Consider the following 17,196-nt stretch of genomic DNA (forward strand, 5'->3'; position numbering starts at 1 on the left):
TGTTAGTCTTAAAGGTGCCACAGGACCCTCTGTTGCTTTTTACAGATTCAGACTAACATGGCTACCCCTCTGATACTTGACACCAATTTGAGTAATTATGTTCTGTTTTCCGTCAGCTGAAGACTATTCTTAGTTTTGTCCTTAACTGTTCACTGTTGCTACGATCTGTTACCCAGCTGTCACATTCCACCCCAGGAGTAGCTGTACTTTATCAGTGGGTGAAGTGATATGATTACACAATGCGTTACAAAACTACGTCATCCACAACTAAAATGCAGCCCCCTTCAGATTTGAAGAAGTCTATTTACCAGATCACAGCAATGATGCACAATATTTTGGGGAAAGACAAATTTGTGCAAGGATATAAGGCAAATGTTTGCTGTTACAAAAAGTGGTAAATTGTGTGGGAGTCAGTTTATCTACTTAATGAGGATGAAGTCAGCCCTACTAGAATTTAAGGTTGTGGCTGCTGGGTGTCTGAGTATTTCAAACCTGATGTTTTGCAGGTTTGGATCTGTTTTCCTATGCTCGCAAACACAATGCCCTTTCATGGCACTGGGAGTTAAGCAGAAGAGGCTACACTTAGGTACCATATTGTGTAAGGAAGGGAATATTGTCTAGTAATTAGAGCAAGGGACTGCGTCAGGATTCTAGTCTAAGCTCTGCTACTGACTGTGTTGTTTTGGGCCAGTTGTGTAACCTCATTACTTCAGTTTCTTATTTGCAAAAAGGGGTTTATGCCTACAGTGTAGAAAAATCCTGGCCCCTGTTCACCCCAAGCTAACCCAAAACTTGGTCTGGCCAATTGAAATGTAATTATTGCTATCCCTCCATGCTGCTGACCTGCCCTTCAAAATCCACTTGCCCATGCAGAACTCTGAGCTGAGCCAGAGAAAAAAATTAGCAAAGTCTCTGCTTGTAAATGCCACCAAATTGTAAGAAATTGAGGTGGTTCAAGTCAGATAATCCAGTTGGTCAACATGTCTGAATCCTGGGTTCAGGTCAGATCATACCAGCAGCTTGTCCTTGAGGGAAAGACATAGAATGTCTGTATAATACACCTTAATCAGGAAACACTCATTTTAGCTACCTATTCCCTTCTGTCAAGCCCCCTTCCCCCCCCCCCCCAAAGGGAGACAACCCCCCCTTTTTTTTTTGTTAGACTAAATGAGAGAGCCAAGACCTTGCTAAGCATATTCTTAACATTTATTAACGAGAGCCTCCTAACATCTGTGAGGCCAATGCCTGTAAAAGGTCTTGAGGTCCTCAAATGAAAGATGCTTTGTATGTGGAGAGTATTATCAGACCAGAATCGTTCAGCTATGCATGTGAAGTGATTGACTATGATTGCTCAGTTGCTATGGTGAAATCTGCAATATCTATACCTATATAGTGTTAATACTAAATGCTTTGGTTAGCAGGTCTCCTTCAGCGCAAAATTCCCTTGCGGGAGTGAGCAAAATAAGCATGTGTTTGCAGGGTCATGTAAAATGCTTACACTGTTTGGTGCTGTCTTTCCAAACAGATAATCTGCATTGATATTTCCAGTGGCGGGGGCCTTGGCGTATCTTCCAGCACTGATGGAACCATGAAAATCTGGCAGGCGGCTAATGGAGAAATAAGAGTAAGAACTTTGGCTCTATCTTTGGGTTCGTCTATGTTTTTTTGGTCTCAAGTTGATAGATTCTAGTGTCCTGCTTTGGCTCCTAACTAATGATGACTGTGCACTGAGGTCCAGTGTGGTTACGGTGTTGTCCTTTGAGTGAGACATTAGCATAAATTTCACTTCTGAGGTCAAAGATCTATTAGACTGTGGCATAATCTCCCAAGGGACGTGATGCTCAGAGGCCATGGTGATGAGTCCCAATATTAGAACATGGAGGGATAGTTAGAAGTGATGGTAGCTACGGTGCAGTTGTTCGCTGTCTGCTTCTGAACTTATCCCCCTGTAGAAAATTGGCCATGTTCATGGGGGATTTGACCATGTCCCCGATGTAGGTAGAAACACTATGCTTTCCTAGTACCGAATAACATAATACAGGATGGCATCGGGTGATAACAGTGGAACTAGCACACAGTTCTTTGTTTTTCCAGAGACTGTTGGAAGGCCATGTGTATGATGTGAATTGTTGCAGGTTTTTCCCGTCGGGCCTTGTGGTTCTGAGTGGGGGAATGGATGCCCAGCTAAAGATCTGGTCAGCAGAAGATGCCAGCTGCGTAGTAACGTTTAAAGGTCACAAAGGAGGTACACAAACTAGCCTTTAAAATGCTTAATTTGCTGCCTGTATAATTACATCACACCAGAGGGCTAAAGTTCAAGCATCAACCTATTACATTTTTGTGCTGTGCATTAACATTAGATGCTTCAGACTCCAAGCATTTGTATCTAAAACACAGACAAAAACGGCTGCTATTCTAAACACCTGAAGTTGTTCATGATGCATTTCAGGTTCTGAATCTGTATAATAGGGAAAAGAAGGGAGAACAGCACAATAGTCTGCTCGGAGTTGTGAACATGGAGTTAGGATAGCATTTTATTCCTCCTCTGTACAGTTGACAGTCGAACTCCTTGTTATCCTAAATAGCCTCGTATCCCTGATTATATGCATTATACTGAAAATTCCTTCCATTATAATTGCTTATTCAGCATTAATCAAGACATTCAGATAATAAAGGTTGTACCACCGTTGCTTCAGATGATATTTTTCAAATGTTCAATGTTGTAGGTGCCTCATAAAACAAGTAAAGACACTGTTCGTGCCTCAGAGCACGAAGTCTGTTTGTCATGCTGAATTTAGGGGATGGTCATTACCTGACAAGAGGGCAGGGGACAGGAATGGCATAATAAAAACACCTCCGTGAGCCACGGTAGCTATGTGGGTGGGAGAAGCTCTCCCGCCGACATAGCGCTGTGCACACTAGCGCTTATGTCGGTGTAACTTATGTCACTCAGAGGGCTGGTTTATTCATGCCTCCGAGTGACTTAAATTAGGTTGACACAAGCTGCAGTGTACACATAGCCTAAGTGGCATCTATCTGTCCAAATACTTGAGCAAATTGTTAATGCAGTATCTTTCTAGTCTCCTGCAGTGAGCCTACCGTAATTTTCTAGTCTCCTGCAGTGAGCCTACCGTAATTTTCTAGTTTCCTGCAGTGAGCCTACCGTAATTTTCACTTGACCTTTTTGTGTATTTTTAAAACGTGCAAAAGGCTTTGCGGATGTATGGCAACAATATTGTAAATTAATCTGACAGGAAATGTAGCAGAGCTGCAGTGAGAGGAAATCTAGCAGACTTCTGTTGTCTCCAAAATTGACTTCATCCATTGTGTGCATAATTGGATCTCAGGCAATCTCAGCAGCTGCAGTCAGCTAGAATAATTAAATTTGGTTTTGTCTGGTTGCAGTTGACTTTTGTTTGAAAAATAGTCCTGGCATTTGAACTTGCTGCCTTTGAACATTGCTTCTGTATGCGGACAGTTAATTAAATCTTGTAACTATTCAAATATACCTCTTTAAATGTTAGAAACAACAGTGATCTAAAATGGTAAGGGAACATGCTTTCCATGTTGCTGTATCTGGAATAAACAGGTATCACTAACCTGTCCAAATTCATGATGGGGTTATCTAGCTCGGGCCAGATTCAGTTCTGGTGTGAGCAGATGTAACTCCAGTGGGATTTCACCCAAACGGCCTACTGCCTGTGAGATTCTGGTGCATGATTTCCAGCTTTTTAAAGCAAGATAGGTGCCTTTTCCAACCTTGCTGTAACTTCCTCGCTTCTACCCTTCTGAGAGGTTTCTTTGCTTTGGTGTAGGTATCCTGGACACAGCCATTGTGGATCGGGGAAGAAATGTCATTTCCAGTTCTAGAGATGGCACTGCCTGCCTCTGGGATTGTGGAAAATCCGCTTGCCTAGGCGTTGTCGCAGATTGTGGTTCTCCTGTGAATGGCATTGCTCTGGGCGTTGCTGACAATACAATAAATCTGGGCTCACCTGAAAATGCACCTAGTAAGTAATATAGAGAGGTTTTCTTTTTCCCTTAAAAAGCTGTACAGTTCAGACATGCCATGTGCAGACTCTAAGGAAAATACGTAACTACTGTTATGAGAGGGGAATCCTTCATCGCTTGGGCAGCGGTCTCATCTGACAGCATAAACTCAAGAGGAAGGGAAGCGGGCCATCAGGGTTGCTCACTGGAGTCCTGAGAGAAGCTGACGAATACAGTTCCTTTTTAGAGGCTGATATAGACTAAAAGGTGTAGCCAATTATTTGATTACACTCCTAGTTCATTCTTAAAAATGTTTGAGACCAAATAACTGAACGTAGCCAGATTTATTGTCTAAAGACAAAGCAGTACAGTACAAAAAGCAAACATACATACCCTCCTTCTGGGAAGCAATTCTTATCTCGCAGCATGGTTACCCTACACTGGATGATTACCTGTTCTGTTCCATTCCCTCTGAAGCACCTGGCATTGGCCACTGTCGTAAGACAGGATCCTGGGCTAGATGGACCTTTGATCTGATCCAGTATGGTCTTTGTTTATACAGAAGCAGTGCTTCGAAGACAGGCATTTCAGCTAGTAGTATTTCTAGTATGATTTTACAAGTTACAAAAGTCTGTACTAAAATCCAGCCCACCGGTTCGTAACAGTTGTTGTTTTGTTCTATACTTTTCTTATCTCTGTTCTAGATAATGTTTTCACCCCTCAGCTCAGAGAGAGCCGAGAAACATCCCAGCCTGTGCTAGGACACACCGTTCATATATCTTAGCTTTGACAGGCTTCCCATTTTCTAGTGCCAAAGCTGAGTTCAGCTTTGCAAAGTGTAGTGGGATTTTTGACATGGATGAACTGAACTGTAGGGAGAGCGTAATACGTTTAGTTAACATAATTTCCCAACACTTATTTATTTGTGTGTGTATATCTATATATCTGTAACATGTATTATATTCATACTATATGCATAATACTCGTTAATGTGGTTTATATTACATCTAACATTAATGTATTGGCTAAAATTAGCAGGAGACTCCATTGGCTCTAGGATCTGTGTGATTATTGGTCCACACTGCCATTCTTGTTGTTTAGGGGTATGCTTCTGCTCCACAGGGAGCTTTGGCATGGGTTTCAGCAGGAGTAAGATTAGGCCCTATATAATTGAGGCCTTTGGAAATGAGAATTTTGTCTGTTGGTACATGAATCTCCTTGCTTTTCCCTCCCTAGTTAAAAAGGTGTTTTCTTCCCCTTTCCCACCCCAAAAGCATCAGACATTTTGCCAAACCAAGTACTGGTCTCAACCTCAAAGGGACCTTCTGGATTTCCATGTAGAAAGAGGTACGTCCTATGAGCGTCTGGTAGAGATTTTGGTACCATCAGCATAAGCCTCCCCAGTTCTGTTGCTAAGATGCCTTGCAATACTGCCAATAATGTTAACAATTAGAATTTTAACAGGTGAACGAGAAATTGGGACAGAAGGGAAAATCCTGCTGTTGGCTCGGGAAGACAAAAAGCTCCAAGGTGTGGGATTACAGAGCAGGCAGCCGGTAAGTATCTCATGAGACCTGTTCACTACTGTCCATTCAAAACCTCTTGGCACCTTTTGACTTATAAGGGGAGGGATAGCTCAGTGGTTTGAGCATTGGCCTGCTAAACCCAGGGTTGTAAGTTCAATCCTTGAGGGGGCCACTTAGGGATGTGGGGCAAAGGCAGGGGGCTGGACTCGATGATGTTTTGGGGTCCCTTCCAGTTCTATGAGATAGGTATATCTCCATATATTAAACCCATCACAGGGTTCTTTCTTATGATAAATAACTATGTTATAAGATGAAATGTTAACAAGCATTTGGAACTCATTTAATGTCTGTTTGCCATACACTTTTTCTCCTGACTTCATAACATACAGGTGTGCAATGCACCAGTTAAATATTGGAGCATGCATATCAGGAGTGTGATGCATTGAAACCAATGCAGTGATTACACATTGAAATGAGGATATGTAACAAATTCCATTGTGTATAATCATTTATTTTTCTAAAGGAAATTAAATGCAAAAACTGCTTGTAGAAGTTTGCAATTTTTAACTACAAAATTCAGAAAATGTGGCTATTACACCTGTAAATTAAGACATAAATTTAACACTAAAGGGGCAGAGGTGTGGTAGCAGCTGTAACTTTGCATTTCCTCCCTTTCCTAAGTTGTGATCTAGATTTTAATGCAGAGGTTCAAAATGGTCTTTTTATTATGTGTCTAATCCCAAAATGCTTTGCAAATTATGCATTCAGCACTGTTGAAATACAGCCTTCTCCAGGGGGGATGGTATCACTGACAGTATAAAAGTGGAAGGGCAGGGGTGTGGAATTTTTGCCAAGGACCCCAGGGCAAGTTTTACAAAAAGCACAATGGAATTCTTAATGTCCACACACATTTTCCCTTGGATTTTAAGGCATCCCCTTTCAACTGCCTGGTGATGTATGTTTTATGTTGGTTTTATGTTGTAATACTAGAAAAATGCCTTAATGGCTTAAGAAAGAAAAACATGGGTACAATCTCTCTAAAAACTGTGGTTCTGTTTGAAAGCCCAGTGTAAAATCAGCCTAGCATAATCTTGTTAACTTGCATCCATCTCTTACATTTCCCCCCCAAAAAATCCTTCATAGAAGTACAGTCTCCGGTATTGGGACAGGTGTTTGCCTTACACAGTACAGGTTCCTTTCTTTATGGTATCTCCTGTACACACTTTTCCAAAACATGGGCCAGATTTAAATCCTCTTATAAAATTTAAATAGAGGACAGAGACTGAAGAGGTAGAAACACGGGAGAACCATCTGAGTTTGGAAAAGTAATGGAGAGATGGCAAACGCTGCATTGGAGAAGACTCTTCCACCAACTGTAACACAGTTGTGCCTGAAACAGAGGGAGGTTGCTGCAAGATTAGCAGGGAGAGGAGAGATTTCTAGACCCTGCAAGGAAGGCTGGAGGAAGACCATGGGGGTATTATATGCCCAGTATTGTCCCTGCTGTCTCTGTATGATGTGCTACCTTCTCTCTCCAGGAGAACCCCAGCAGTATTAACTACATGTATTGCCAATGCTAGTATGACAGGATCATTCCTGGAGGCTTTCTTTGCATTATTGCTTCTGGATATCTTGGGATGAAGCAAAGACCTGTTAGCCCCATGTTGCATCTGACAGGTTGCATATAATTGTTTGTGATAACTCATGGAAGTGACCATATTCATGACTTCCTAAATAAATCACTCATTCCCTTTTCCCTGGGACGCCTATTAAGAATAAAGCTGCTGGGTTTTGTCTTTCACACTACCTGTGAATAAACTGATATTTAAAGTCTTCTCTCCTTTCATTCCCAGGTGTTTCTCTTTGTTGGATCCGATGCATTTAACTGCTGTACCTTCCTCTCAAGCATCTATCTCCTAGCAGGGACTCAGGATGGAAATATATATCAGCTGGATGTGAGAAATACAAAGTGAGTGGCAGGTGTGGTGGAGTGTTTAAAGCAGTGAATTCAGTGTTGGTGAAAGGAGCTAAATTGACAGCCGTGGTGACTGTAGAGCAGGTACAGCACAAGCGCCAGTAGTGCTGATATCCCTGGGATGCTGGCTCCTATAGTTAGCCACAGATCAGGCGTATCAGAGTCAGTTACTGTTCAGTCTTTTTCTTAGTGCACTATCTCTGTGCTTCAGGCCTGATCTGAAGGGACTCCTGCTAGAAGTGAGAGAACAACTTGATCTCTCTGGCCTATTCAGCCCTTGGTATCTCTACAGAGATGACCAATGAGGATGCCACGTGTGTTTGTGGTGGTTTTGTTGTAGACTCTCTTCCACTAGGAATTGGACTGAGAGTACAATATGGATTCATTTTATATAGACTGCTGAGATACTGAAGAATGGAATTTGTCTTGCTTTATGTAGATTTTGGTTTTATGCTGAGTGTGCGCCACTCCAAAGATCTGGATACTCTTGACATACACTTAAAATCACAATAATGTAGGAGTTAAATATAGAACAGTTCAAAGCAGCAGCACTTCTTCCTACCACATCATTTTATCGGCTGTCATGCAACCAGTGCAGCTTTAAACGCCTTCCACCAGACGGAAATCCCATCCCCCATTGCCTCCGACAATGAGCTTAGATATAACAAGCCTTTATAAGTGGTGCATTCTGCTTGCAATATGATTCTCCCGTCCAATTTTTCAATTGATCTGCCCACTGCCAAGTGTTTCCTTTTTCTGAAAGCTCTTAGTCAAGCTCGTACATTCAGTGCAATGATTAACTTTGTTTATATTAGTGCCAAATGCACATTCCAATTGGGAGGTTGTCCAGATGATACCTTCGGATGAAGACACGACAGAATTTAGCATTCCATGTCTGAAAAATTCCTTTTCTGTTATTGGAAAGTCTCCAAGCTTTCATCTATTTCATTAAGGATAATCTCTTTAAATTCTGCATGGAGGGAATCCTGGTGCTTGCCTACAAACGAACTAGCATTTAGATCCCTTTATCTTCTGGAATTGCCTCTGGAGGAATCATTGAGGGTGGGAGGGATAGCTCAGTGGTTTGAGCATTGGCCTGCTAAACCCATTGTTGAGAGTCCAGTCCTTGAGGGGGCCACTTAGGGATCTGGGGCAAAATCAGTACTTGGTCCTGCTAGTGAAGGCAGGGGGCTGGACTCGATGACCCTTGAGGGTCCCTTCCAGTTCTAGGAGATAGGTATATCTCCTTATATTACTATTACATTGCCCTGATCTAGCCACTGAAGGATAAAATATTGGGCTTTGCAGACTGGATGTGTCTCTCTTTCCAGTTTTTTCCCTTGTCCATGGTGACTAACCACCAGCTTTCCAATCTCACTCTGTATAATTCATGTCACCCTAATGGTTGTCTGATACATCTTTAATCACTTCCTTCTCTGTTCTGTTTGCTTGTTCTTTATTATGTTGCATATGGGAGGTGTCCTGACGGTTGGGCCTATAACTTTTTGCCTGTTTGGGAATTAACCATGAAAAATAGGTCAAGTTATCTTTAGTAAAGAATGTTATAAACAGGTGCAAGAAAACCAGACACAAAACTGAATTAGTCCAACAAAAAAGCCTACTGATCTAGCTCAAGGACTGTGTTGAAGTCAGGTTTGTAAACAAGAAAATGTGGGTCCTCAAATTAATGAACCAAAATTGGTGTGTCAAAAACTAGGCCTAATTGATGGACAAAATGAGGGGTTGGGCTGTTCCACCCGCCGCTCCCTTTCTGGGTGCTTGGAGAAAGAAACTTTTTTGGGGAAAAGAGAGAACAGAGGCTACTGAAGCATCATGGGTGCCACCATTTCCTGGGGCCCTGGGTCTTTGTCACGCTAACCCTGAGAGATGTCCTGACCAGACTGAGCCAGAGAGAGGGACCCAGATGACCATCACTATCACCATCAGCTCCAGCTGAATCCCAGACATCACATGGGATGAAACGGGATCAGAGTTTAACAACAACACTTCCAGCCCATCTCAACTAAAGTCTCTTTTCGCCAAAGGACAGTTATTGCCCTCTTTGATATCATCTAAGAGACTGTCAAACACAAGGAGTTTTCCTTCTAAAAACTCTTTCCAGCTAAAGAGAGAGGGAACCAGGGATGTTATTAAAATCAGTCTTATTTAATACTTTACTTTTCAAATGCTTTGACTGTGTTTTCCTTCTTTTCTTTATCTTTATTAAGAGGTTAAAAGGATATTAATGGTGTGTTTGCCCTGGTGCTAAGAAAGCCGAGGTCTATACCGAGCCTTGTTTAACACTGTTTAATGTTAAACAGTGACCGGGTTATGTTAACAACTTTGGCCCATATATTCCATCTAAATTAATGCAACAGTGTGGTCCTTGATTATAATACTTGGATCTTGTTTTTGCTGGTTTTTCTAGGGCTCCAGTTCAGATCATTCATCGATCAGGAGCACCAGTGCTTTGTCTGCTCCCTTATAGAGATGGATTTATTGCCAGCCAAGGTAATACAAGAGTTACTGAGGCAACAGTGTTTACTTTGCAATGTGGTTACCTTAATCGTCATCCTCGTAAGACACTTTTGCACATTTCTTGCAGTGTGTGGACACGTCAGTTTCTGCTTGCGGTCACCTGAAGCAGAGAAGAACTGTTAAAGGCATTTTTATAAAACAAGGGCCTGATTCTCCGCTGCCTTGCTCCTCTTGGAGTCTCTTACGGCTCTGCAAAATGGGTGTGTAATGCTACTGTTCTGTGTTGGGAGCGTTTCCCACCCACTTTGCAGAGGTATAAATCTATACCAGGCTGTTCAGAAGCAGGCCCCCAGTGAATTAAGAGGATGTGATGAGTATGTTCTGACCAAAGACCAGAGCTTTTAGATCGTATCTATTTTTTTTACCTCTTGACGTGTTTCCAGTCTGGTGCTGGAGAGGAGCTTCCAAAGGGCTAGCTGGAGTTGCTCTTGTCTCTCCTCTTGGATATGTTCACATCCCTCCATATGATCACCCAGTCTCACTGTGATCATGCAGCTCTGCTTTCTCTGTGAATTCCTGGGTTGTGGTGCAGGGTGATAGCTGGCTGTCCAAGTGACATTTTGGGTCTGTGTACACAGGAGTTGGAGACGTAATTTCCAGCTCGAGGCGATAGACCTGCACTAGCTTACTAGAAATAGGAGTGTAGCTGCAGGGGGGCGAGCGGTGGGATCATAATCAGGTGGCTAATCCCTCCCGCTGTTCACATCCCCATGGCTACGCTTCTGTTTTTAGCGCACTAGCTCGATCAGAGCTAGCATGGACATATCTGCTCGAGCTGGAAATTACACCCTTAGAGAACATGTCCACAGCAAATGGATGACAAGTGACATAATGGGAACAATGTTAATCAGTGTTTCATTAACTTCCTAACATTTAATGTTCTTCTGTCATCATTCCCCACTGGTCTCCCAAAACAACTCTTCCATGAGGTACCCCAATCTTCTGAGGGTCTGTCTGGCCAAACTGCCAGCCCACAACCCCTATTCAAAGGACTCTGTTGGCTTTGTGTAACAAGTGCAGTTCTTCTTCATTCTTATGATTTAAAGCAAGGGTAGGCAACCTATGGCACGCGTGCCAAAGGCGGCACAGGAGCTGATTTTCAGTGGCACTCACACTGCCCGGGTCCTGGCCACCAGTCCGGGGGGCTCTGCATTTTAATTGAATTTTAAATGAAGCTTCTTAAACATTTTAAAAAAATCTTATTTACTTTACATACAACAGTAGTTTAGTTATATATTATAGACTTATAGAAAGAGACCTTCTAAAAACGTTAAAATGTATTACTTAAATTAGAGTGAATCAATGAAGACTCGGCACACCACTTCTGAAAGGTTGCCGACCCCTGATTTAAAGCAATGATGGGGCTCTGATACAAAATGGTTCCTGTATATGCCAATCTGCATCAGTTTGTAGTTGTGAGAATGTCTTATCTTGCAAGCAGTTCTATGTTCCTTATCTGTTTCATTTTTCATCTAGGTGATGGAACCTGCTTTATTATTCAGCAAGATCTTGATCATGTAATTGACCTCACAGAAGCAGACTGTGACCCTGTATACAAGGTAATGGCTAAGTCTACTTACTATTGGCCTGAGTACCAGCGAGAGGGAATAAAGGTGCCACTCTGCAATGGCTGCCAGTGTCTGGTGATTTGGCAACCAGCAGAGCTGGCACCTTTTTGAGAAGTGAATTTTTAAATTTACTTTTTTTACTTGAATAATAACACTTCACACAAACAAATCCTCATGTCATCTGTCTGAGGAACAGTAGCGTAATTTCTCCCCTCAGATGGGGAACTGAGGCAGAGAGGTTAAGTAACTTGTTCATTGTCAGAGAGAGCTCTGATTAGAACTCAGGGGCTCCTACCTCAGCATTCAGGCGTGTCTATTTAGAAAAGTGACTAATGTAAAAATGGCACAGTTCTTACCCAGCTGAGCTGTCCACTGTGCATATTCCAAATCACATCTGTTGATTTCAGAAATCAGAGTAAGTTTTTGCTACTCTTTATTCCCATAAACCCTGCTGAGTCAACACAGCTCTGGGGGAGAGGCACTGGATTAGGATCCAGCTCCGTACAGCCACAGTGTTGAGGATGATGCTTAGCGCTCCTTCTAACCAGGTTCCAGTTGCAAAGTAGGGCTGTCAAGCGAGTACAAAAATTAATCGCTCAATTAATCACACTGTTAAGCAATAATAGGATACCATTTATTTAAATATTTTTGGATGTTTTCTACATTTTCAAATATATTGATTTCAGTTACAACACAGAATACAAAGTGTACAGTGCCCACTTTATATTTATTTTTGACTACAGATATTTGCACTGTAAAAAACAAAAGAAATAGTATTTCAATTCACCTAATACAAGTAGTTTAGTGCAATCTCTATCATGAAAGTTGAACTTACAAATGTAGAATTATGTACAAAAAAATAACTGCATTCAAAAATAAAACAATGTCAAACTTTAGAGCCTTCAAGTCCACTCAGTCCTACTTCTTGTTCAGCCAGTCGCTCAGAAAAACCAATAATGCTGCCTGCTTCTTCAGAGTGTCACCTGAAAGTGAGATCAGGTGTTTTCATGGCACTGTTGTAGCCAGCGTCGCAAGATATTTACATGCCAGATACGCTAAAGATTCATATGTTCCTTCATGCTTCAACCACCATTCCGGAGGACGTGTCCGTGCTGATGATGGGTTCTGCTCGATAACAATACAAAGCAGTGCGGACCGACATGTTCATTTTCATCATCTGAGTCAGATGCTACCAGCAGAAGGTTGATTTTCTTTTTTGGTGATTTGGGTTCTGAAGTTTCCGCATCAGAGTGTTGCTCTTTTAAGACTTCTGAAAGCATGCTCCACACCTCGACCCTCTCAGATTTTGGAAGGCACTTCAGATTCTTAAACTTTGGGTCGAGTGCTGTAGCCATCTTTAGAAATCTCACATTGGTACCTGTGACGAACTGGAAATGTTCTTAATGTTTTCTCTGAATACTGTGTGGGTGCCTCAGTTTCCCCTATGCAGTTCTTAAGTATCTAGGTGGTGGGATAAGGGTGTATAGTTGCTGCAGAGCAAAGGGCCAGTGTGCATAAATGCCCAACACTCTGTCTCCTAGCAACTGATGGCCTGGGCCCCTCCTCTGCAAGGTACCAACTAAAGGTGTTGAAAACAAAAACCTTCTGGCCCGGGAAAAAAACAAAGGCCAGAAAGAAGGGGCTGGAGGGGTTTTTCAGTTTGGAGCTGGCTGGGGACTAGGAGTGAGGGCAGACGGGGGTATCGGGCTTGCTGGGCCCCAAAATTGACCTGGCAAAGGGGTCCCGTTCGCTGAACCAACAAGCCCTGTTTTAAACCATGTTCCTGTCATCTAATAAACCTCTGTTTTACTGGCTGGCTAAGAGTCACGTCTGATTGCGAAGTGGGGGTGCGTACAGGACCTCTGGCTTCCCCAGAATCCCACCTGGGCGGACTCGCTGTGGGAAGCACACGGAGCGGCATATGCTAAATGCTCCCAGGAAAAACCCAAAAGGTAAAGCCGTGTAAGCTTCTTGCCCTAAAAACAGTCTGCTCTATGGAAGAGGAGGCTCCCCAAAGTCCTAACTGGCTTTGAGGGGAGCAGTTCCAAAGCATCGCCTGGGAACTCCGTAACAGTACCTTCTTTGCATTTTATCAGATCTGCAGCGAAAGTGTTCTTAAAATGAACAACATGTGCTGAGTCATCATCTGAGACTGCTATAACATAAAATATATGGCAGAATGCAGGTAAAATAGAGCCGGAAACATACAATTCTTCCGCAAGGAGTTCAGTCACAATTTTAATTAATGCATTCTTTTTTTAACGAGCGTCATCAGAATGGAAGCATGTCCTCTAGAATGGTGGCCGAAGCATGAAGGAGCATATTAATGTTTATCTCATCTAGCACCTAAACACCTTGCATTGCTGGCTACAAAAGTCCCATGCGAACACCTGTTCTCACTTTCTGGTGACGTAAATAAGGAGCAGGCAGCATTATCTCCTGTAAATGTAAACAAACTAGTTTGTCTTAGCGATTGGCTGAACGAGAAGTAGGACTCAGTGGACTTTTGTAGGCTCTAAAGTTTTGCATTGTTTTATTTTTTGAGTGCAGTTATGTAACAAAAAAAAATCTACATTTGTAAGTTGCACTTTCACGATAAAGAAATTGCATTACAGTACTTCTATGAGGTGACTTGAAAAATACTGGGTTTTGTTTATCATTTTTACAGTACAAATATTTGTAATCAAAAATAATAAGTGAGCAGTGTACATTTTGTATTCTGTGTTGTAATTGAAATCAATAATTTGGAAATGTATAAAAACATCCAAAATATTTAATAAATTTCAATTGGTATTCTGTTGTTTAACAGTGCGATTAAAACTCTGATTAATCACAATTAGTTTTTTTAATCATGATTAATTTTTTTGAGTTAATTGCATGAGTTAACTGCAATTAATTGACAGTCCTATTGCAAAGTCATATCTTGCCATCTGTTCCAACAGTATACCCCACTGAAGGCAGTGTAGGCCAGCACACCCAAGGGCAGAATTTGGCCTGCAGACTTTTAACTGGTGGTGATCCGTGAGCAAAAGAAATCCATCTTCTCTCTCAGATCTGACAGAAAAGCCCATCTTGTAAATGGAGTGCGTTTGGTCATCCTTGAAACAATTTCAAAACCCCCAAAAAACCTTGTTTCTAAAAGTTGTTGCTGAATGACTATAAAGCTTTTAGCTGTCACATTATAGACCCCAAGTGCTGTTACACAGTCATTTTTATAATGGCAAATCTGAAGAAAAATGGACACCAAGAAACATGCCCAACAGTGCTTTTTAACAGGACCACCCACCATTTACTAATGTGTCGTCTTCCCTCTTCCTCCAGTTTTCCTTCAGGGAAACTGCTGCATTTTCAGCTAAGCCAGTGTTGTTCTATGGCTAGCTTAGGAGATAATACTTTTTCCGAGGGCTGCTGATTTCGTTCCTTCCCATCTCAGAAAATAAAAACATTCAAATGTTCCCATTTCTCTTCAGACCTTTGCTGAGTTCAGAATCCACTATAATATAGCATTTGGGGAAGTACATGAGCTTCTGTCAGTAGCAAACTGCCCTGTCCATGGTGGTACCAGTAGGATTTTCAATTGTTAACACGGAGATACCAGTGTAAGCAGATCCTCTTCAGAATATCCTAATGATCATGCCATTGTAATTCTTTGTGAACATCATGGGGCAATTACCCTTCCAAGAATCTCTGGCATCACCTTGAAGTCCTAACAGTCAAGGGAGAGGTTAAAGGCCATTCACTAGATATTTATATTGTGGTAGCTCATAGAGATTCCAGTCAGGGATCAGGGCCCCATTGTGCTGAATGGGGAGGGGGGGGCGGAAGTCCCTGTCTAATATGGGTATGTTTCTATTGTGAGTTGTCAAGCAGCCCCAGCTGGTCTTTCACCTTGCCAGTGGCAAATTATTGTGATTTGTAGGCCTCATGAGAGAGGGGTGTTTTAAGGATGGATTTAAGAGGAAAGAAGTTTTTCCCCACCCATACGGGGTTGCATAGGAAAAAGCACTAAGGCGCTTGTGAGAAAAGCAGATGAGGAGGATGATAATGTAAGAGGTTTTCTTTTTAAATAATATTTTCATTTCCCTCTTCTAGGTAGCTACATGGGAGAAACAAATCTATACATGCTGCAGAGATGGGATGGTGAGGAGATATCAGCTTTCTGACCTCTGACCATTTGTGGTGTGTGGGAAACGGATGAACAAAGAAACAAGGCTAAAGTCTAGCTAGGTTAGAACCTAGGCCATGTAGCACTTCCAAATAAAAGCAATGCTACCTTTCTAGGACTGTACAATATATATGAAGTGTGTATATATAAGCTTTGAGAACATTGTTGTGATAAAATCTAAGAATAAGGCTGTACATAGAATTCTTGATCTTGTGCTGCTTCTTACAACCCAAAGTTTAGACCATTCTCTTCCAGTAAGCAGCTTATAGAAGATGTTAATGCAAGACCCTTTGTATCTGCAATATATGTACCGAACTGTTTTCAACATTCAGTGGACAATTTTGGTATTTCTAACAAGACTATGATCTTGGGCTGGGGAGACACGAGATCTGGAGGTGACCATACTGCAGAATTGATTGAAATAAAGGGATTGACTTTTGATCACCCCTTTTCTAGAGAAGTTTGTGCATTTTCAAGACAGTTAATTTAAAAGCAAAACGACTGTCCATGTCACATTCAACACCTCATAACCTTTCTTGTGACTCTATTCTACAATAAAAAGTGTGATTTTTGTGAATTTAGTGAGTAGCCGTGATTTGATCTGACTAAATTTGAGATTTCAGTTTGATCTCCACGTGAATGAAATACGTATGTTCTTGTGCAGTTTAAAAATATATTCAGTTGTAGTTATAGCTATTGTAGTGAAAGCCACATTAAAATTCCACCAGTTTTTGTTAAATCAGTAATTACATAGCTCTTATAGTATGGTGAAAAGCATCTTTTTGCCATAGGATTTCAAATAATAGCGGCAGACTGCCATTTTCATGTAAATGTTAAGTTTAAGGGACAAATGTTCAGTCCTGTCAACTCTGATCTACCTCCACAGTTTGGGTCCGGGTGTTTGTAAATTCCTGTTCTATCACATGCTATCAAAGAGTGAACAGTGGGCTAAGATTGAGGAACTCCAGAGATCTGATGCAGCTCTGCCACTGACTCACTGTGTGACCTTGAGCAAATCCCTTTTAATCTCCCTATGCCCGGTTTCCCCATTTGTAAAAGGGAGTGATCCATAACTACCTTATAGCCAATCAAAATGGTCATAAGAATTTAGCCCACATACAAAATCTGCTTTCCCACTTTCTACTTCTCCTGAAAATCTGCTAATAAAACCCAGTAGAATTGGTGATGGCTGAGTTAACCTGTGTAAAGTACTCTGAAGACAAGGAACCATTTACTCTTAAATAACTAACAGGGTACATGCTGTAGTGTCAGTGAGCATTTAGGAATATAGGATTAGCTTATCAGAATGCAACAAGGCCCCATCCAATCCAGTTCCCTGTTCACCTGTAAGATTTTTGTCCTCCCTCCCTCCCTCCCTGTCATTGATATATGTGAAAATGAAATACCCTCATGCCCCAATACTGCTAATGTGTA

The 17,196-nt window shown here is 41.7% G+C and overlaps 1 protein-coding gene across 2 annotated transcripts; it reads left to right on the forward strand.

The window, feature by feature from the left end:
- Window positions 1-1,422: 1,422 nt before the first annotated feature.
- On the forward strand, window positions 1,423-16,339 carry PAAF1 (proteasomal ATPase associated factor 1). Of its 2 annotated transcripts, none has more exons than XM_034759192.1 (8): window positions 1,423-1,624; window positions 2,095-2,245; window positions 3,816-4,010; window positions 5,455-5,546; window positions 7,370-7,485; window positions 9,920-10,002; window positions 11,506-11,588; window positions 15,690-16,339. In XM_034759192.1, exons 1-8 carry the CDS (start codon window positions 1,589-1,591, stop codon window positions 15,765-15,767), a joined length of 834 nt encoding a protein of 277 aa, XP_034615083.1. In that variant the 5' UTR covers window positions 1,423-1,588; the 3' UTR covers window positions 15,768-16,339. The 2 variants fall into 2 exon arrangements, with proteins under 2 accessions (XP_034615083.1, XP_034615084.1); XM_034759193.1 differs by having other exon boundaries at window positions 2,136-2,245.
- Window positions 16,340-17,196: the final 857 nt, after the last annotated feature.

The sequence above is a fragment of the Trachemys scripta genome, chromosome 1, assembly GCF_013100865.1.
Source record: "Trachemys scripta elegans isolate TJP31775 chromosome 1, CAS_Tse_1.0, whole genome shotgun sequence".
Lineage (NCBI taxonomy): Eukaryota > Metazoa > Chordata > Testudines > Emydidae > Trachemys > Trachemys scripta.

Coding starts and splice junctions, on each gene's coding strand:
- PAAF1 (XM_034759192.1), top strand. CDS start 1,589: ATGAAAATCTGGCAGGCGGCTAATGGAGAAATAAGA. Junction 1,625..2,094: donor CGGCTAATGGAGAAATAAGA/GTAAGAACTTTG, acceptor TTGTTTTTCCAG/AGACTGTTGGAAGGCCATGT. Junction 11,589..15,689: donor ACTGTGACCCTGTATACAAG/GTAATGGCTAAG, acceptor TCCCTCTTCTAG/GTAGCTACATGGGAGAAACA.